Source organism: Nicrophorus vespilloides, unplaced genomic scaffold (genome assembly GCF_001412225.1).
Source record: "Nicrophorus vespilloides isolate i.1.1-1 unplaced genomic scaffold, Nicve_v1.0, whole genome shotgun sequence".
In the NCBI taxonomy this organism is placed as follows: domain Eukaryota; kingdom Metazoa; phylum Arthropoda; class Insecta; order Coleoptera; family Silphidae; genus Nicrophorus; species Nicrophorus vespilloides.
The window spans coordinates 689,205-711,269 of record NW_017100080.1 but is presented as its reverse complement, the minus strand read 5'-3'; the positions used below and the strand labels follow the sequence as shown (position 1 = coordinate 711,269).

The 22,065-nt window shown below is 28.9% G+C and overlaps 2 protein-coding genes across 6 annotated transcripts; both read right to left on the bottom strand.

Moving 5' to 3' along the window:
* Positions 1-619: 619 nt before the first annotated feature.
* Positions 620-5,357, bottom strand: LOC108566851 (lipase 3-like). Its single transcript, XM_017926933.1, has 5 exons — positions 5,100-5,357; positions 1,928-2,108; positions 1,501-1,868; positions 1,195-1,444; positions 620-1,140 (listed from the first exon to the last, which is right to left on the bottom strand). The coding sequence occupies exons 1-5, from the start codon at positions 5,184-5,186 to the stop codon at positions 851-853; spliced, it is 1,176 nt and encodes a 391-aa protein (XP_017782422.1). The 5' UTR covers positions 5,187-5,357; the 3' UTR covers positions 620-850.
* A 3,674-nt stretch (positions 5,358-9,031) lies between these two features.
* LOC108566913 (cytochrome b5-related protein-like) lies at positions 9,032-17,504 on the bottom strand. 5 transcript variants are annotated; one of them, XM_017927046.1, is made up of 5 exons: positions 17,478-17,504; positions 11,002-11,241; positions 9,870-10,450; positions 9,577-9,798; positions 9,032-9,518 (listed from the first exon to the last, which is right to left on the bottom strand). In XM_017927046.1, the coding sequence occupies exons 1-5, from the start codon at positions 17,487-17,489 to the stop codon at positions 9,239-9,241; spliced, it is 1,335 nt and encodes a 444-aa protein (XP_017782535.1). In that variant the 5' UTR covers positions 17,490-17,504; the 3' UTR covers positions 9,032-9,238. The 5 variants fall into 5 exon arrangements, with proteins under 5 accessions (XP_017782535.1, XP_017782537.1, XP_017782534.1 ...); XM_017927048.1 differs by lacking the exon at positions 17,478-17,504 and adding an exon at positions 12,996-13,046; XM_017927045.1 differs by lacking the exon at positions 17,478-17,504 and adding an exon at positions 12,945-12,991.
* Between the last annotated feature and the right edge of the window lie 4,561 nt (positions 17,505-22,065).

The following is a 22,065-nucleotide window of genomic DNA, read 5'->3' as shown; positions in this document are numbered from 1 at the left end:
TTTTTCAGTCAAGGTATAGTTGATTTTTTACATTCAAGGAAATTCCTCAACAAAATTTGAAATGAAAGTAAATTCAAATTACTAAATTTAAATAGTAATTTTCCATACTTATATTGATTAGAACTAAATAAATCATCATAACAAAATGATTTATTTAAATATTTTAAGTATAAAATTGTTTTCTTCAGTTTTCATAATTCATGCAATCTCTTGATAGCAAAATCAATAGTAAGAGACATTCAACATAAATTTGTATGTTAATTTTTATTTTAAATTTAAATATATAATATTTACAGTTAATCTTATAATTAAATAAATAAACCAGAGTATAGAAAATAATGGGAAAATGTAAATAAACCACTACGATTATATAATATAATTTATTTTTCTCTAATATATTATTTATCACGATGGTAACTAACATAATTAAACTTCTACATTTTATATTATGACTTATAAATATAAAGTTTCTATAATTTTCTTTAAAATTTCTAAAATATAAGTCCAAATTACAATTTATATTGTTAATACATCTAATACAAAAACATATTTTCAATTGCACTTCCTGTCACAATACATGATTGTGATTTATTTTTATATTGCTAATTGCAGCTGAAACGGTCAAATTTAAAGATAAGTAGATAATTAAAAAATGGGTGCTATTTACATGAAAATATGGTTGTCTAAAATACTGAATTTAAAAACCGAGAGTTCTTGATTTACAAATTTCCAATTTACCAATTTACTGCTTTGAAAATGTTTTGTTCCGATATTCTATATAAACATTTGTAAAGACGTGAATAATTGTATACTAGTTAATGTTTTAGTCTATTAATTTGTGTAATTAAAGTTATATTAGGCCGTTGAGGATGTCAAAAGTTTTCGAATAAATTTCCTTTTCGGCGTCAATGCCGTATATGAAATCCATGTGGGCCCAGTCCGGAATGTAGAAGGATTTCTTCAGGTTAGGAAGATTTCCGTGTAACCGGAGGACATCGGGCGGTTGGGCCAGAGCATCTTTGCCTCCATGAAAATCGTAGAAAGGAATCTTCACGTTGTCCAACTTGTAATCCGGTGGAGAGATCTGACTGTAGCGTTTCAGGTTTTCGAAGAGGTAATAGTCGAACTTCCGGAATCTACCTGAAAATTATATGTATGTTATTGACGGTTATTACAGGCGATTTCTGTTCGAACCGGAATTCATTTCTTGTATGTAATGGGCCAACTGTTTGGTAGAAGAGCCGACAGGGAAGTGGCCGTATATTGTGGGAAGCATCGAGGTATTCATCTGTTTCGGATTGAAGCCCATCGTCATGTAGAAGATATTGGAGCAGAGAAACTGCGTTTTATCGTTGTCTTTGCAGGAAGATGAAACCAGTTGTCTAAGCATTTCGGTGCTCGGTGCAAAGTTGAACTCGCCAAGGAACAGCTTCAGAGCGGACAACTACTGGAATCGTTATATAAATACTAAATAACTTGAAATTGATGAAGAAAACTTACGCCTCCGACTGCTTCTATAGGAGCTAAAGCCCTGAACATGAAGCTCGTGGTGTGTTTGTGGTAAGCAACCGGTGCGTATCCGATATGCATCTTCACTTTGGAATTGTATTCGGGCCTTTCGGAGAGCATCACCAGGAGTACAGTCGTGCCTTGCGAGTGTCCCAGGTGGTAGAGGCTCTTCGAACCAGTCACGTTAAGTATGTAGTCGATCGTCTCGGGAAGATCGTGCACGCCGATCTCGTGCCAACTGAAGTTCCAGAAGCTTCTTCGATCCCTCTGAGGATTATAATGCGAATGTCTTTCACAGTATTCATTTCCACGATTATTCAACAACCACACGTCGTAACCAGCATCGGATAGCATGAAACCTGAATCAAATTTAAGACATGATGTAAACTTCTTGCATTGTTAATTAGATAGTTTTCACCTAGAGATTTTGGTTGTCTCAGAATCCAGTACGCGGATGATCCAAGTAAGCCGTGGTGGAGGATTATAGGAGCCTTTTTCGTACTATTGCTGGGAATTCGATGATGTGTCAAGATGTATCCATCGCTGGTCACAACTTGGTGTGATTCAAAAGGATACCCATATTTTGTAATAATCTCAGGCTAATAAAAATATAAAAAAAAACTGTTAATTCAATCATTAATTGTTTTTATCATTATTTTAACAGGTGTACAATGTATTGGAGGTAAACTCTGACCAAACTAATGTACCAAACATGTGTATGTTAGTTTCGATGTACTTTATTGACCTTGTATTTAATTGAAACATTGTTATCATCGGTATAATGTGAAGAAATTCGAATGTATCAAAAAATCGTAATTGTATTCGTTTACATGGAAATTCACTATTCGATTAATGAATATTCATGACTGAAGATATTTTTTACAAATTATGTGCATTAACTGAACATTGATTGTAATGTCTAGTAGTTAATTACAAATGGTTAAAATTAACATAAAATTATTAATTAAATTAAAATAGCTGTACAATATGATCTCTCTGTTATCCATTGTGTGATAATATATATATACATATTTTTATTAAAAACTTTACAAATGAATAAGTATGTATAATATTTAGTGACTAGTGCAAGTATCACTTTTTTTAATGTATAATTATATACTATAGCATGAGGTGAAAAACAAAAGTTGTTTGTCAATTTGTTAAAGTCATACGATATTTCATGTCAAATTTCAAGAATATCGGTAAGAATGGATACGAGTAAACGCAATATAAGTGATGTAAAGATAGAAGAAATTCCATCACTAACATAACAAGAAATTTCGAAGTCAATTAAAGCCTATGCAAATTTTCCAATAATGCCAAAATGCATATAGAGTGAAATCACCATGTCTCGTGACTATATCTAAGTGGTTTTAAAGATTCCAGACGGATATTTTTCTGTGTCTCTCTGGTGACGGCAAAAATTGACGAAGAAGCAAGAATGACATAAGGAATGGTAGGTGATGAACTGGGCTTGAATATCATGATTTTGTTGTAAATATTAAGTCATCACTTGGGCTACACGAAGAAATCCACTTGATCAATTCCATGATTTTTAAATGACGACACGTGTTCGTTTTGCCCAATATTTCTTGGAAAATTTTGAAAATGGAGTCTAGCACCTTTAGGAAAATTGCAACAGGTGATGAATTTTGATTCTATAAGTACGACCAAGAAACCAAGCTGCAGTCCACGATATGGAGCGCAAAAGGTGCAAATCCCCCCAGTTAAAGTAAGACAACTAAAATCAGCAACAAAAGTGATAATATCGATTTACTTTATGAGGTCAAAAGTGGTAGCTGCTATCTCACTGGAAACTGGTCAGACGGTAACTACTAAGTACTACAAAGAAACATGCTGATCACAAATTTAAAAAAAAATGTTGGGAAACCAGAAAAATGGGGAAATCCGCCCACTCACACTACTGAAATAACCAATAACTTTCTTGCGCTTTCTACCGACCAGCCAACTTACCGAACTTTTGTTAGATCTCTCGTATATATTATTTATCACACCATTCTCTGTCCAAGACAATTTTAGGATGTTGTTGTTTAGTTATGCACATATAATTAAATTTCCAAGATAATTATTAAGTTATAAGTGATGTTAGAATCCTATTGCATGTATTTGTTGGTAATTATCTTACCTACCTACTTGACCATGGGCCGTGTATTGTGTAAATATATGTAATCTCAATTTTAGTTTAATTACATAATAAACATCTACTTCTAAGAACAATGAATACAAAAAACTACAAAAATAGATTATTTAATTATCTTATATTTCTTATTTGTATTGAATTAAATAGAAAATTAATCTTAAAAATGGTAATGGTAAAGAAACAAATAATAGAATTATACCATGAAATTAATATTTTCCAACTAACTTTAAATTCAAATACATCAATACCTTGCATAGTGCGAGTAATCAGTTTAAAAAAAGAGGAATTTAAAACCCCATAAAAATAAACTACACAAAGAGATTCGATAGTATAATGGAAAAAAAAACGATCATATTTGAATTAAATTGAATTTTTAAATTACATATTAAATTGATATCAAAAGTAAAGAATGCATTTAAAATAAGTTTATATAAATTGATTGAAATCACATTAATTTCATTGAATTTATTTTAATCAAAGAATAATAAATTTAATATGAACTAGATATGTAAATTATTAAGATTCTGACAGATGAAGTCGAATATACTAATATATGTATATTCGTTTTATGAGAGTTTTGTGTCAAATTTTATAGAATTTTTTTTTTGGTGACACTATAATAGTTAAATTAAAAAACAAAGTTATTTATTAATAAAATGCAGAAAACTAAGATTAAAAAACTCTTTTTATGTTTGCTTATATGCAACAAATTATGTTTATTATTATTTATTGATTAAATATTGCAATTTAATTATTATTTTCTGGAAGGCATAAAGAAAATAAGAAATGGGAATACAAAAACATACAAATTATAAATCGAAATTTAATTTCCCAACTATCGAATTTTCAATTTGCGTTAAAAATTAAAAATATATTGATATAATTATTTAGCGCTTTAATTATCAATATTTATTAATCATAGAGTTAATGTCTTGAACACGTTATAGACTTTTAATTAGGTTAGGTCAAGTACCAATAATACTTGAATACTCAATACAAACTTTCATAGGAAAGTAGATCTTATTAAATCTTCTTTAAAGTAATTTTCCTATATAATTTTAGTGATTTAATGTAATAAAGATTCACATAAGATTTTCTTCATCTTCAGAAATTCAATTTATTTGTATTTATTGGTGTAGATTGAATTACATGTATTAGTACGGGAATACTTCGCATAGTGCGGGTATCACCAATATCCCTAACTATTTGAAACCGGACTAATGGAGTACTTTTAATAAAAATAACATTTGTATTTAATATGTTTCACAATTTCTCAGTTTCTTTAAAAAAAAATCAAATTTATATTTGGGTACCTGTTGTTGCTATGTTAAAAATAGTTTTGATGTTGAGACTTAGTTTACTTGTCTTTTTCTTAATTATTGATAAGACTAAATATTGTTTTAGTTTAAAATAAATAATGATACTTTACCGTTCGCAATGTAGCATCGTCTTCGGAAAGATGAGCTGAGGTTGATTGCAAGAGGGACCACAAAACGGTGCAGACGGCGAAGAGCATTTTGTCGATACCTGCATATGCAAAACGAAAAACCACATATACTTTGTTGTTAATAATTCATAACATGAATTCGAATTGCGTTGAGCGGGATTGAATAATGGTAGGATAACAGAAATCACCGCGTGTTTGCATTTCCCCAAGGCCTAATCCGTTGCACTCAAGGAGAGAAAAGACTTACTCTGTGTCGGACACACAGAAGCGTTTTCTCTGCCTTTATTTCCGAACGGGAAAAAAATCTAATTGCAAACAATTCTCACCGGAATGCAGCCTATTCCAGGCTTGGAAGGTGATCGCTTCAATCTGAATGCTAAATGAGCCGAGACATTTAGAGATTTGCTATTATTAAGCAACGCATTTCAATTGATTGATTAAGCTGTTTAGATTTTACAATACCAAATTAATTACTTCCTTAGTGATATATTTCATTACCACATCCATTAACATCAACATTAAGAATAATTAATCACTAAGAAAATAAACATAGAATTAGATATTTAATATAAACTTTTTTATAACGTCGTTTTTACTAATCTCATTATGTCAATTTATTCTTTCATAAAAATCATTAACTGTAACATTACAATATTCAATGTTTTTAACAGTATAATTATGTAACGAGTCGAGTCAAATCGTCTATTTATTTTAGTGTAATTATGTTCTCGTGCAATTAATTTAATTAGTATATTTTATTACTAAAATATTTTATATTTACTATTAAAATTCAAGTTACAGCAAAAGCAATGAAAATATATTAGTCTTACTATTACAGATTAAAGGTTTTTAATGGTATGAATGTAGTGAATGCACACGAATTTATTTCTGATCAAAAATTTAATTACAAATTCTGAAATTGATAATTTCGATAAATTTAAAGTTCATTTAATTTATTCGTATTTCTATTTAAATCTAATCTAAAAATCAAAACAGGCATGAATTCGTTGTGTTCAAAAATTGAAAAGTAAGTCAGTAATGATAAACAATATATAAAGTAGGGAAATTAAACTTAGAATATCTAAAATCTTCTTTATATAAGTAAAAAATATTATATGCTCATTACAATGCATTTGACAAATATTGCTTTTGATTCTAAATAATATTATTACTAGACTAGAACATTACATTAAAATCACAAATTGGTCAGGTAGATAAATTTATATAGTAATTAAAAAGTTAAATTGAAAAAAAAAAATAATAAGAAGAACATTTCATTATTTTGTTTTATTTTCAAATATGTCATAAAAGCATTTTTATCATTTAGTGATAAAATATGGTTTCTCAATTAAGGTTATGTTAAATTTTATTTGAATGTTGTGTTTCGTAAATTATGCATTTTCGATTTTGGAATATTTATGTAAACTATAAAGTTGTATTGTTGTACTTTATCAAAACAAATCGAGATTTAAGCTAGAAGTGAATATTATAACACATAATTGAAATGCTTAAATAAAATCCATTATATGTTTAAAAATGGATCTGTTGCAACTGTAAATTTTATTTAAAAGTTGATACAATCACTGCATTTTTATGAAAAATTAAAGTTTTCGTTTTTGATAATTAATTTAAATTATTTGATATATTTAAATTATAAAACAAATTCATTTCATGATGATGCATTTTCAATAGATTTTTTTATTCTGCGATTATGAAGTTTGCTATTTTATCTGATTATTTTCTATTTTATTATGATTATAATTTTATGTCATATGCATATTGCATAAACATAAAAGATCAACGCGTTTTTTACAATATTTTTTTTTTTGCATTTTAGAACTTTCATTTTTTTATTACTTTCACTACAAATGATAAAAGTAGTTATCATATAGAAAAAAATGAAAATTACTATTGACTTAATTTTGTTCCAGTTTCTGTAAGAAATGTTTTTATATCAACAAATGTTGATGGAATGGTTACTTAAAAGAAGTATTATTGAAATTACAATAGTTCTCGTTAAATCCAGATTGTAACTTCCAGGAAAATTAATAAAATATTAAAAACATTTATAGAATATACAAACTGTTAATAACATATGAATAATACAATTTCTTCAGGTTTGAAGCAACAACAATTCTGTAAAATTTGCACAGCTTACGACTTACTATAAAAATGCAAAGAACCAGAAATAGAGAAAATATAAAATTTGCAACCAGAAAAACAAAAAAAAAAACAAACTAAAACTAACTTTTATATGTAGCACTTTCTCGCGATTGTATGCGCTCGCGCGTTTGAATCTTTGAATTGACTGCGTACAGAATATCGGATTCGCTTCATACCTGATTATTCTTATTAGTTTGTTTGTTGTTTTACTAATGCATTCACCTAGCAACTCAAGTTAGAACTGGCACGAAGACGTCGAAAAGAAATTTTCGCGGAAATCTCTCTGCTCGCCACAGTTTACATAACAAATCGTCCGCGAAACAATTTTCACCTCGTTACTAACTATCACCTTTTGCTAGCCTCAATACATTGTTTTCTCTTTCTCCTGAAACAAAAAAAAATATATCGTTTTAGAAATGAGAGGAAGAGAATTATAAGACACCAAGAAAATAAAACAAAAAATAATTGCATAGGAGCGTTTGGATTTCTATTCCAACTGACTTACACAATTATTCAAATGTGTTATTATAGTTGGACCGTTAAACGCAAGTGCACTTTTATTGCATAACTTTAACTAAGAGTATTACTGATCACTAGTATAAGAGGCGCTGTTTTTTATTTCATTATTGAATTACCAATAAAAACATGCTATGATTCGTTATTAAAGAAGAAAAGAAAAACGGTTGAAGAAGTGACAAAAGAAATAAAAGATATATATTTAAGAAGACGGAAGTCATTTAATTATATTGTAAAGAAGAATTATTACATACAAAGAACATACACTATTTTATAAGGTAAAAGATCTAGAATTTGTTTGGAGAGAAAGATACTGAAAGAAATATAACTTACAAAAAAGATAGATTGATAGAGTTGATGAGGCGAAGGAAGATCTTAAAATAGAAGAATTCTGTAAACAGAAGTAGCTGAAGGAGATGGAAGAGTCGAAGGGCATGGGAGGATATTGAAGAAATAGAAAACAAGATATGTTTCCATCATCGAATGGCGAAGGTTGAAACTGAAAATTTGAAAGAAAATGTATATTACATACTCAAGGCTTAAAAGTTTGTCATGTCGCGGGAAACATCTCTGAACACCGCGGATTATCTCATAGTTCTATCATTGTTAGTCTTAACGGAGTTATTGATTATTAAATACAATATTATTAAATTTTGTTTAAAAATCACTGTTTTTATTAAGATGTCAACTTGTTTTGATTATCAACTAAGATTTACATTATTCTCTTATTATAATTAAAAAGTATTATCTTACCTTGATCCACCAACTAAGACTTCTATGAGTATAACTAAGACTAACTTTGTAGTAAGGAATTAACATAGTACGAGTACAAAATTTGGAAAGGGAAGATAGTGTTAACTCGTATTTGGGTGGATCTATATGACGTCTATATATATTTGTAGTAATTATCGAATTGACTGGTAAGCACTTTCAAATTTGTATATACACTAATTTTACATAGTGATTAGGAATAGTCATTACATATTGATTAGTCGTCGAATCTTTTAAAAGTGGAAAAGTACTGATTTGTTGTAGAAGTTCATAACGTATAAAAAATATAAACAATAAATAAAAAACAAGTTGAAATAAGATTCAGGAGTTTTCTATAACGAAAAAAGTAGAAACAGAGAAAACAATTCGACATATGAACAGACCTTTGGAACGGAACTAGTTTGTAAGTCGGAGCATTTTTTGTACCCTATAACACATTCTAAAATATCAATAAAAGAAAACAATAATTAGATACTATTTTTATTGGTTGATAAAACTAATTATAAAGGTTATATACATTCTAATCCAATCATAAAATATGCTAAAACTATTGACTTGACTGATACTCTTAAATATTATAGTTTTTTCATCTCATAAATGTTTAGGGTCCATTGGTAGCTCTATTAAAGTGTTATTATATTGTATATATATAAAATATATACGTTTCTATTTTATTGCAGTTTTCCTTGAACTTTTGCTAACTGTTTGAATTGTCCTATCATCAGATCCAACTGCGTGGTTATTCTGTACTCCAAATCGAATTGCTTGCAGGTTTCATACAGCACGGGATAGAGATGTTTGAGGATGCCATGATCTAAAGTCGGGAACAGGTGGTGCATGCAGTGGTCTCCGAAAGTAGTCAAGACCAGAAAATCGTTTCCGGTTATATCGGTCTTGTCCATCACCGTGTCCAATATGTGGATGCCCCAATCCAGCTCTCCTTTCTCTTTGCTAAAGAGAAAACCAATAATTAGTATTAGTGGAAGATGAGAATGCGTCATTGACTTACCTAGGTTTATCTCCGTCGTGGAAGATGTCCGGATGATGGTGAGCCGCTGTAACACCGATAAACCCAAAGTGCAAACCTAAACCTGTCAATAATGCACCATATACCAAGAGGAAATTAAGGAAACTGCCGGTGGAGAAGAAGTACATCAAAGTGAATGCGGCAATCGGTAGCAAAGAAGCCTTGTGGAAGCTTTTACCTCCATCAATTATAAACTGAATAACCCTGCAATTCAACAATAATAATTGTAGAAAACACTTGTTGCTGCAAAATATGAATGAGTAAATAATGCTTACATTTTAATCCAACTAGCGGGTAGCATCATCAAGTACACGATCGGACTGTACAACCAGGAGATGTACCTATAAAACGGGTGCTTATTCACAGGAAGATATTGGAACCAAGGTTCCATTGCGGAGATCTCCAAATCATAGATAGTGTTTGTGTAAATGTGATGGCTGAGGACGTGCGAGATGCGCCATCCCTTCGATGATAACAGCGAGAAATCGAAGTAATGCATCCGGAAGTTGTCCCTTTGATGGAAGAAGTTGTGCGCTGCAATCGCCGTCATACTTAGGAAGATCCCTGAAGCAAAACCTAAGACGTAACTCTGGAAGTAGGCTGCTGCTAAGGCCAATAATAAGTAGCTGAAGAACAAGCAGTCAGCCATCAATTTGGTCTTTTTATCATCCTTATGGTCGATAGTCTTCAGCGCCTCTACGCAATTACTTTTCAATGTCTTGTAGAAACCATCATCCTTTAAGGTGAAAGGCGTATTGCGAGGTTCTTTTGCTTCTCTCACGTAGAACTTTTTTACTATGGTTTCAGGTACGTTCGAAAGATGATGGCATGTAAAAGCCTCAGTAATATCAGTACCCTAGAAATCATTACAAATAAATCAATGTTTCTTCTAATAAATCAATAACATATAATTAGATCATCTACAATTTGGCTTTTCTTAAATATATTTCAATAATAAACATTATTTATTATACACAAGCTGTTGAGCGCAATCCTTATGCCTATTGTATTGAAATTATTTATATAAATTTGGATTAAACCTTGTAGAACTCATACGTGTTATGTTGGTTGCATTAATCTCCAATTTTAATTTAAATATACTAATATTGTCCAATACGTAAATCTATGACCTATCCAAAGTAATTATTATTTTGACATTGACAGTTTTGATTTGACGTTTAATTTTATAATTGTCATATTTTGACTCTATGATAAAGTCATTTTAAATGATATATTTAAGCTTAATATAATTCTGGTAATATTTGTAAGTATATTCAAATTATAACCACTTCATTAAAAACTCAAAATATAGAAATAGTAATTTCTGATAATCTAATTTAATTACCAAAATTTGATGTATAGCAAAATGTATAAGAATCAAAAGTCTTAAGTGATAGTACTAAGTACCTTAGAAAATTTGAGCCAGTCTTGTCCTCCAGGATGTTTCTCGATGAAATCCGTCAAATCATAGAGACTGTCATTAATGCGCCAAAGGTTTTCAGCTCTGTCATCCGTCCTCTTGCCCTCCAACCATTGTTCCGGCGTGTGCAAAGGATGATCTCGAAGGGTCGGATATGGTGTGGCGAAGCCCAATGTTGACTTCGGCTTTTCTGGGACTAGTTGTTCCAGGAAGCGTTGCATCTCGTTCTACAAACAACAACAAATTATTGTCTCCATACTTAATGCAGTTAGTACAGCACGACCACGAATTTAAGAAACTACTTACGTTATTAAATAGATAAAAAAAAAGTTAGTACATCAATTATTGCACTAACGAAGTAAACAGCTTCAACTTCGTTTGATTTTGTTATTTCATTATAGCATTTTTAATAGTTGAATATTTTACATGTTTAAATTGACCTTCAACCGTAAGTTAATTTAGGAATATTTACGTTTCATTGAATTGAATCGTTATGCCCTGACCTAAATTAAAATTACTTTTAACGTAAGAAATACATTTAAAATATTAAATGAAACAAAATTTAGCTTCTTTGCAAACACAAAAAAATTATAATCTAAAAACAATATCTAAAAATAGCGTACAACACATTAAATATTTGTTACGTAAAATAATGAACGTGCAATTACTATGGATTATACACACTTCGGAATATAAGTAATGCAAATTTTATGATCGATTCTCTCTTACCTCGGTTTGTTAACTAGTTATCAAATGTTGTTGTAGTGTACCTTGTAGTGCTATTAATAAAATGCAATTATCTATATTCAATGACGTAGAGATTTCTAAGTGATTTTATGAATTGATAAAAAATGACTGAAAATCTTGAAACATGTTACATTTCAATCTTGTTTTAATATCACAATTTATATTAAAACAATATCATTTAATTTAATATATGATGACTTTAATAATCCTGTATTTTATAGCGATATTTGCAATTTAATTTCTTGTCCGTATTTGTTTATGTTTATATTTAACTATATAAGATATTAGAACTGATTAGATTATAAATTTTAGTTTATAGAAAATACACATTTTTACATTTTTTTTTAAAGATTAAGATTATTAATTGTAAGCAGTGAAAAATTAATTTAGGGCCATGATATGTCAACTGTGGGCAAATCCGACTCTTCGTTGAGTGAAGTGCGGCTTCCATTAAAAATTGAATTTTATTACTAAAATTTTGAAATAATGATTTTCTTTTCATAATTATATCTTTTTTTATATGTTTTCTTATGAACTTGTGTATCTACGTTATAAAATATTGAAAACTGGATTGCGGCTCTTTTTGCCCTCATGTGGAATATATATTTGTTATTAGGTTTTGTTAAAAAGTCAATGAGCAAAAATGTTTTGATTGCGTGAATTTGTATATAAACTTATTACAGAAGTAAATATTTTTTAACAAAATAGTGAGAATCAATCACCCATCCAAATATTTAGCGCGTCATGTATTGCTTTTTTAATTGTTTAATGATCTTTTTTCTGTGACCAAAAATGACGTAGACAATTTTAATTAATTAAACCAAAAAATCTTATTGTACTGAACTTGAGATACACTTATCTAAGAGGTCATTGAGGGACGTTAAATCATAAATAACTTTGACTGATTCCTTCTAATCTTCTTATTACACAGTTTATTTTTAACAATTACGCTGTACAGAAATACCTTCAATTGTGCGACCTTAATTACCTAACAGTACGTTTTGAAAATTTAAAACTAAATTTTCATTTTGATCTGTCACTGTTATACAATTTACTAAATTTGAATAGTTAAAAATTATGAATAGTACAGATAAATATATAATAATTTATGAACTTACTGAAGGATTTATGCTTAGATACGATACGTAAAAGGTCAGGAAAGTTGAAATTATATCTTACTTACTATTTGGCAAACAGGAAGAAATATTTGCATAGATGTCAAAAAATTACATACCTCGTTTTCTCAACTGACGAATGGCAATGAACTGAACTGTTTCACCCAGAGTCGAGGAATATAAATGAAAAAAATGCAATTATCTAGTTTAGATATTTACATTTCATTAAATGCATTTATTATTAATTTTATGTAAATAAATGTAAATTTGTATCGATTTTTATTTATCATTAACACAAATGAACAAATTATATTGTATTTAACCAATGATGATTATATATGTAATGCATATTTAATTGATATGTTTTGTTTCAGAATGATTTTTGAAAAAACATTTTTTTGTTAATGTTCGTATTGTTCGCAATTGATTGTTCATCAAAATGCAGGATAATATGACCAAAAAAAGAACATTTTTACAGAACATTAGGACTTGTAGTTGGGTTATCGTGCAAAGTTACTACAAGAAATAGGAATAAAACTTGAAATAATGGTAAAAAGTAAACTTAACCCTTTGTCTACAGTAGAACTAAGACACACTGAAAAAAGTACAGTCATATCTTGATTAAAGAATTCTACGAAATAACTTCGTTTTCATAGGTAAAAATAATATGGTTGATTTTCGAACAAAGAAAAGTATTATTAAATAAAATTGTTATTTATAAGAATTTATTACATTTAACACTGATAACACTAAAAAAATCATTTTCAATACCATTTAAGTACGTTTTTAAATATAAACAGAAACTTTAATTTTTCTTTGTCTTTGTTCCTAAAAATCTAAATTAGAAAACCATCATTTTCATAAATTTCTAGCATTCTCTTCATGGACATTTTTGAAACCTATTAACTAAAACATAACTTCTTGGATGTACTTCTTCTAGGTGAAATTATATTGGGTTGGCAACAAAGTAATTGCCGATTTTCTTATACAAATATATTCATAATTATATTCAACATAATGAAGTTGAATAAAACTCATAGAACTTCTGGTCATTATCTGCAAACAACTGAACTAGGTGTAATTTCACAGCATTATCATAAAGCTCTGAACAAATGTCTGAATCTGATGATGCTAAGTCAAGGCTATACGGCGGATGTGACATTACTTCTCTACCAAGCGTCAATAATGTTTGGCGAGTGACTAATGATGTGTGTGGTCCAGCTTTGTCATGGTGAAATGCAACAGCATTACGATTTACCAACTCTGGCCATTTTTCTTGAATTGCAGAGTTTCATCTGTCCAATTGGCGACCATTTATACCTGAATTAGTCGTTTGGTTCCTAGAAAGCAGCTCAAAATACACAATACCTCAGTAATGTCAACAAACTAACAGTATAATTTTCATTTGGTGCATTTCAGTTGTTTACGCTGGTTCATTTTCTTTAGACCGGTTTCATTCTATGTTATGATAAACTATTCATTTTTCATCACTAGTCCGTTTCAAAAAAGGTTCAATTTTATTTCATTTGAGATCCAAATTGTAAATATCGAGTTTTTTAATGAATCCAATATGTTTTAAATTATTTTCAATTGTTGTGTGCGATACATTTATCCTTTCTGCAGTCTCTCGGACAGGAATATGACGATCCGAATCAATTATGATTTTGATTTGATCATCATCAACTTCATTTGGCCTACCAGATCACAATTCATCTTTGAGTGAAAAATCACCAGAACAAAATTTATCAAACCAATTCTGGCACGTTCTTTCCTTTTCAGAAATAATAACGCAAAATATGACAAAAAGGAACGCTTTTGTTAAAATCTCACAAAAAACATACTTAATTTGGTATTTCAGAAAGCTAAAGTTTACAGCATTCAAAAGAAACACTGCTTTTATCCAAATTTAAAATTGACAATTCTTCTTGCTGACTTTTTTTCAAAAACTCTCAATGATTTTTTTTCCTGACATTTCTTCTTTATCCATTAATTCAATCAAATTATGAATGTATAGTCTTTGATGTTAAAGAAATAATATAATAGTTACCAGAACATCAAAATAGGTTGTGTTGAAAACTACTACAAATAAATGAACAAGTATCTTTGCACAATGAAGCTACTCAAGTCAATTCTAGAATGAATTGTCCTCTCAAAAATTCTTGCAGAATCGAAGCGTTATTATAGTATATAAACAAAATATGTATAAGAAACATCCATGCAGTCTCTCAGTCGATGCGCCTTTTTAATCAAATTTCTTGTGACGTCAACATCTATTGACTTTTAAATTAATAATAACAACAAAATTTATTGCAATAATTATACGATAATAAACATAATTACAGATAAATAAGTGTGAAATAACTTAAATGCTATAATGTAATATGAATATAATTATTAAAATTTGATTTTTTTTATTTAATAATATGAAACATTAATGTAATATAAAAAAATATTCTAGTATACGGTAAGTGAGTCGTGGAATATTTTAATATTTTATAAGAAAAAAAAATTTGAAATAATTTTTTTTTGGAAATTCAATTAATAAACTAAAATAATTAAAATTCAGTGAAGTAAGACGAATTGGAATTTAAGTGAAAACCTTGAACTAATCGAGGCCGCTTTCAAGGTTTTTAAAAGAAATCGATTCAGATGAAAAGTCTCTGAACAATTGCGATTATAGACGAAATTGAGAAGGTCAATTTTTCACGCCAGAAAATTAAAAACCGTTCTTGGTTCTACATATATTTTGTTTGTTATAAAATAGAATAATTTGCCTACGATTATTTTTTTTGTATTTATTTATTGAAATAATTATCATTACCCAATTATCAATTCTTTTTATCTATAAAGTACTTTTGATGTATGAATAATTAATGTCTAGCAAGTTTTTTTTTTATATTATCCTATTTATTCATGTATTACTGATTTTGAAAACAAAATAAATTGTAAATATATGATACAAAAACATATCTTGCACTAATTCATATATTGGGTGAAGTAAAAAGTTCTGAGCATTTTTCGTTACATGGCTTTAGTGGGCCATATCTCACGATGTTTACGTTGCATCTTGTCATTCTATACTGCGACTTAAAGGCGACATAACGCTTTAAAAAAGTTCTTTGATAGTTTTGTGTTTAGTGAATCCAGTTGTGTGTTAGAGCGTTCCAAAATGGAGGTAAAAAAAGAGAAAATTCGATACATTTTTCAGTACCACTACGACCAAGAGGAGCAGGCGACCAAAACAATTTGTGTTGTTTATATTTGTCTAATATTTAAATACTAAAAATTTACCAGTAACAATTTAATAGCTAATGAACTTGTTAAAATTATGTTGATTATTTAACAATACAAAATAAGTCAACTGCGTCAAAGAGCTAGGTTTTTCTACCCTATTTACTATTAATATTATTTGGTATTAAATTTATATTTTTTAAAATTAAATCAACTTTGATTGAAGAAAAAAAAACAGAAAGTGTGAATAACTTATTTTTTTTTAATTGTGTTAGGAAAAAATGCATTACAAAACCGAAGAAAAGATTTACATTCCTAAAATTAAACACTCGACGAGACAAAACTGACTTTCACTATTATACATATAAAAAAAGAACAGAATAAATTCCCATCATTCATTTTCATATATTAATGTTTTCTCATATTAAAAAAAATATAGTTAAGAAGTTTTATTCTCAAGTGACTATATTAGTTTATGAAATTATACAGTGTTTAAATTTTACTGTACTAAATCGTCTACTTTTGGTCCATTGGACACCAAAATCCGTATTATAAGCAACGTACTTAACCCTGAAATATATTCATAAAACTGGAAGTACAAACGAAAACAAAAATTGATTAAAAAAAAACATACTTTACGGCAAATTTATAAATGAAAAACTAAATTGGACATTTTTTTTTTCACGTTTTTTAAAATTTATTCTTGGGCGACAAATCTTGAAACAGTTCAGTTGTAACATTTTTTTTCACCTCGAACAGTATTTGAGCATGCTTGGTAAAATCTTTGTCTTTTTGTCTACTTTTACTACAGCTAAACGATCAATGGTTTCCATACTTTGTCAGGGATAGCTACTGAATTCCAGGCCTTTGTAAAATTTGTCTCACGACAAATAATTTTCAATATGGTAAAAAATAATTATTTTTTATAAGAAAATTGCACTAAATGAAATATTTCTACTACTAATGTGGATAAAAATATAAGCAGTCAATGCATATAGGTAAAATAAATAACTCAATATAATAAATTTGTATACCCATAAAAAAAACGTTATAAAAGATGATAAAATATTCATAAAATATCTGTAATCATAATTAAGTTTAGAGATAACAAATCTTACAATAATATACAGAATGGTCAATAGGCGACAATCGTATCTCAGCATAATTCATCAAATTGCTTGACGATGTGTTAATTTATGCATGCTGAATATATTTCAGATGTTCCGTTTTGTCTTCTTTCGCTAATTAATGTATTAAATTTAATTGAATGAAATTTATCTATACTATTTTTATAATATTTTCTAAGCTTTGGATTAAGTTTTACTTAATGTTATGTTTATTAATTCATACAATTTCTAATTTCTACTCACCAGTTCCTTCATGTTTGAAATAGAATCAATACACGATTGTTAAGCGAAACTTTTTTATTGCACTCTAAAAATTCACTTTTGCCCACTTTCTTTTCTCGCTTCTCGGACTGCACTCCAAATAAAAATAAAAGCGTAACCAGTCTACCGATCACCTATATCCCCGAAAATAATCTCTTTCGAGATAATTAACTTCTGAGCGAATGTAAATAAGAAATTGGCTAACAATTATATATTAAAAATATATATATAACAGAATTTAATTGTAAATATTTTTGTGGACTTATCTCAATTCCCGCGAAGTGTTTGCGCGACGGATAGATGTAAATAATTTGATGAAGTAAAAAAAAAACAAATGCGTGCGTCTAGCTGCGTGATCTTGGTGTGCTTGAACCTTGATATCAATGTAAACAGAACGAAGAGTGAGAGGATTGTGGATGTATATGTAATACTTATGTGAGTCAGCATATAAATACAATGTTTGGATATTCGTACTATCCATTTATTTCAATGAAATGAACGAGCAAGTATTGTAACACGTTAGGTACACGTTTTTTAATTTAGTTTTATATAAAAAAATATGTATTTCTTGTTTATGTTTACATGAATGTTTGTAACTAAAAATTAACAAAAAATAAATTAAAAAAATGTATACAGTCAAACCTCGCTTAACGAGCACTTCCCATAACGAGAATTTCGCTTAACAAGCAAAATGAATTGCAAGAAAAATGACTCGTGTAACGAATTAAACTCGTTAAGAGTTTCACTGTATTATTTTTTAAACGGTTAATATCTCAACGGAAGTTAAAAAACCCAACATTGTTGTATCTTTCTCAATAGAATTTTAAAGCTTAAAATGAATTGCCCAAGATTTAAGAGCTAAAACGATGAGAATTACGAAAAACAATTTAATAGTAAAAGGTATTATGTTGATTACTAAAATTTTCGAATGTGACGTCAGTAAAACAAGACAAAATACTTAATTTCAATCGCTTTTCAAATTGGATTCTCTGTAGAAATAGTAATTGAACTAAAAAACTAAAAATTATCATTTGACATCATAAATAAATAATTTTTGAAAGTCTTCGATTAGTCCGGTTTCAAACAGTTTGCTTGTATCAACACTTTGAGACAAAATATGTCAAACTTGAGCCGTACCAATTTCTATAAATATTCATAAATTTTCGTAGTATCAATAAATAATAATAATATTGATTATGTAACTGCTACAAATGTCATAGGTCTTTCTGCCTTTACTTTTGACATATTTTTATAATTGTTATGGTTTATCAAGAATGGAGCAGTTTGCAAGTTGAGTTATTGTGCGCTTTAATGTCACATTTTTCGGATTTTTAGGTTCATGCTATAATTATGGTTCCAGAATATCAATTATATGCTACACATAATGTGAAGTTGTTTTCTAATGGATTTTTTGGGGAACAGCACTTATCCAATAATTTTTGGTAAAAATTATTAGAACATTACTGAAAATCTTTCCAAGAAGGACAACCAACAAACAAAGATCTTTCACAAAATAACCGATGTATTATTATGTTTATTTTGAATATTTACTCGACTTGAGTTTTTCCAATTTGAAATTTGTTATTAAAATCAAGCCAGCTGTAAAAAAAACTTAAATCATAAATAATTAAATTTCTAAATTGTTCCAATGATTTCTTGTGATAATGCATGTAAATATTCGCATGTTCCTATTCGCAATAATGGATATAAAAATTTAGTTAAGTAATAGTACATTTCCATAGAATCCAGTATAGATTTCCTTTGACACCTATGACAGCTGTCTATTGGATCAAATGGGAACATTAAATTATTTCCATTTTATTTTAACTCACTAGAATCTAGTAAGTTAAATATTAAATTACTTTATATTCATTTTTTGATGTAACTGTATTAACTCCCCCCCCCTCAGTGGGCCACGGTAAAATTATCAAACGTTGATCGGTCCGCGGTCTAAGGTTGGGGAGCACTGGACTAAATGATGATCAATAAGCGGCGCGTTTACCAAAAAATATGTAAAATCTAATTGGAATATTAAAATTCTTGTTTAAAATTGTAATATTATAAATTGGTTTGTGTATATTAAATTAGTCGAGGGAGTATTAGTGTTTGTATCTACATCTATATAGATTCGTAATGCAGTAACATTCTAACTGCGTGGGGTTAAACAGAGCAAAAACACTTAATTTCGTAACGGAATGAACGTATTTACCAAAAATTACATGCATCGTTTGATGTACACACAGTTTCCACAAAGTCGATTTTAATTAACTGCGTTTGTTTTGCAGGTTCATATTAATAAATGTAAAGTGTATTACATTTACATTTGTATTAAAATACAATTTTTAGGGCTTTGCTCGCCCATCATAATTTAAATAAAAACAAAAGATGGTTTCTGGGAAACAATTGAATATTGTAATGATTTTGTGAAAGGTACAAATTATGATGAAAGGCAATTGTAGTTTTGAAAAAGCACTTCAGAAATAATGAAAATTGATGAAATGTGTATATCTAAATTACACATTTTGTCACCAACATACATAAATAACATATCTGTAACGTGTGCAGTTGACATCTTGTTTATTAAAATCTAGCTTAAAATTAAAACTTTATTAACTTTTTCCTCAGCATTTTTTTCTGTTTTTTGCTTAATTTCAATGGTGAGGTGATAATTAAAATAAATCGAATCGATTTAGAACTTTATGGAAGAAAAATTACGGAATGATCGAAAGGAAAACATTAGACATCCTAATAGAAGTACTAAATAAAAAAAGGGGACTTCAGCAATATAGCAAAAATTAAGCAGCAGATTACAAATATGAATAAAAAAGTGGAAGTAGTGATAAGCCAAAAAGAAATAGAAAGTATGAGAAGAGAAGCAGAAATTAATTTGGGAATTGCAAAACTGCAAAACGAACATATGAAAAAGATGATGAAATCTGTACAGATGATCATAGAAGAAAAAGAGAGCTGACGAAATTAAGAAAAAAGGTAGGAGTTGGACATACAAATTGCTAAAATGACTGTACTTTTCATAGGAAATAGCACGTGCGACCAAAAAAGAAAAGGAGAAGGAACGTAAAAGGCAAGAAGAGGACGACAAAATATCCGAGGAAGAAGCAAGACAAATCGAAGAGAAATTATTGCAAATTAAGGAAAAGGTTACACTTAAGAGAAGGAAAAGTAAGAAGGTTAAGAAGATGGAAGAATTAGCAGACGTGGAAGAAGTTGAACAAAATTTGTTTAATTCTTAAATAGGAGAATAAACAGACATGCATTTACTCTAAAATTTATATATTTTTTTTGTCTATTTAATAAATATTTTCTATATATAAAACTAAAATTTCTTGCTACATTTTTTCTTTTTCATATTTCAGGAGTTTTTTATTTTCATTTCATATATGCATTATTGTATTTAGTGCAGTATTACAAATATAAGGTGAATACAAAGTGTGAACTTAAAGAGCAGCAACGAGTTGCAAAATATTATAGTTGCCATTCATAATCTACTTACTCTATAATTAAATATATACTTTATGAATTATCATTAGGTAATCATGATAAACAATTAAATTTATCGACGATTTGTGGAGACGAACCTATGGAATTATACAGAAGACAACGTTTGATGTCCTCATAAAACTTTTTGTTCAAAAAGATAAATTGAATAATGCCAAGGAACAAATGAGAAAATTGTACTACGACAAATGGAAGAAGAGAGTAACATAAGGGAAACACAAATTAATTATATTTGCATCACATTGACAAATAGAAAAAGTACTAATGCTATAAAGGCGATAAACCAAAAAGAACACCCAAATTAAGACAAAGGTATAAAAATTGATTAGAGAGGAGATTACATTTCTGGAAAAACATACGGAATGATCCAGACGAAAGCATTAGAATGTCTAATAGAAGTACTAAATAAAAAAGGGGACTTCAACAACGCCATGAATATAGTGAAAATTAAGCAGCAAATTACAAATATGAATAAGAAAAGTGGAAGTGATGATAAGCCAAAAAGAAATAGAAAGTATGAAAAGAGAAGCAGAACTTAATTTAAGAATTGCAAAACTGCAAAATGAAAAAATGGTGAAAGCTATACAGATGATGATAGAAGAGAAAGAGAGGACTGACGAAATTAAAAGAAGGAAGAACAATCAAGGAGAAGGAGTTGGACATTCAAATTGCTAAAATGAGAAGATCGCAAAAAGAAAAGGAGGAAATTACACGTGCGACCAAAAAAGAAAAGGAGGAAATTACACGTGCGACCAAAAAAGAAAAGAATGAGAATAAACGTAAAATGCAAGAGGAAGTAGACAAATTATTCGAGGAAGAATCGAGACAAATCGAAGAGAATTTATTGGACACTGAAGTAAGAGAAGAACAAGAAAGCCAAGAAGATGAAGAAATTAGAAGACATAGCCCAACAAATAGAACAAAATTTGTTAAATTCTTTACCAGGAGAATAAGCAGACATGCATTTACACTAAAGTTTATATATTTCAAATGTTTTTTTTGTCTATTCAATAAATGTTTTCTATATATAAAACTAAAATTTCTTGCTACATTT

What these genes read in the sequence shown, in the direction of transcription:
- LOC108566851 (XM_017926933.1), bottom strand. Translation starts at nt 5,186, where the DNA reads ATGCTCTTCGCCGTCTGCACCGTTTTGTGGTCCCTCTTGCAATCAACC. An exon ending in ACGATGCTACATTGCGAACG is followed by an intron (nt 2,109 to 5,099) that starts GTAAAGTATCAT and finishes TATTTTTATTAG; the next exon opens with CCTGAGATTATTACAAAATA. An exon ending in GAGACAACCAAAATCTCTAG is followed by an intron (nt 1,869 to 1,927) that starts GTGAAAACTATC and finishes AATTTGATTCAG; the next exon opens with GTTTCATGCTATCCGATGCT.
- LOC108566913 (XM_017927045.1), bottom strand. Translation starts at nt 12,974, where the DNA reads ATGCAAATATTTCTTCCTGTTTGCCAAATA. An exon ending in ACTGGCTCAAATTTTCTAAG is followed by an intron (nt 10,451 to 11,001) that starts GTACTTAGTACT and finishes AATGATTTCTAG; the next exon opens with GGTACTGATATTACTGAGGC. An exon ending in CACGACGGAGATAAACCTAG is followed by an intron (nt 9,519 to 9,576) that starts GTAAGTCAATGA and finishes TTTTCTCTTTAG; the next exon opens with CAAAGAGAAAGGAGAGCTGG.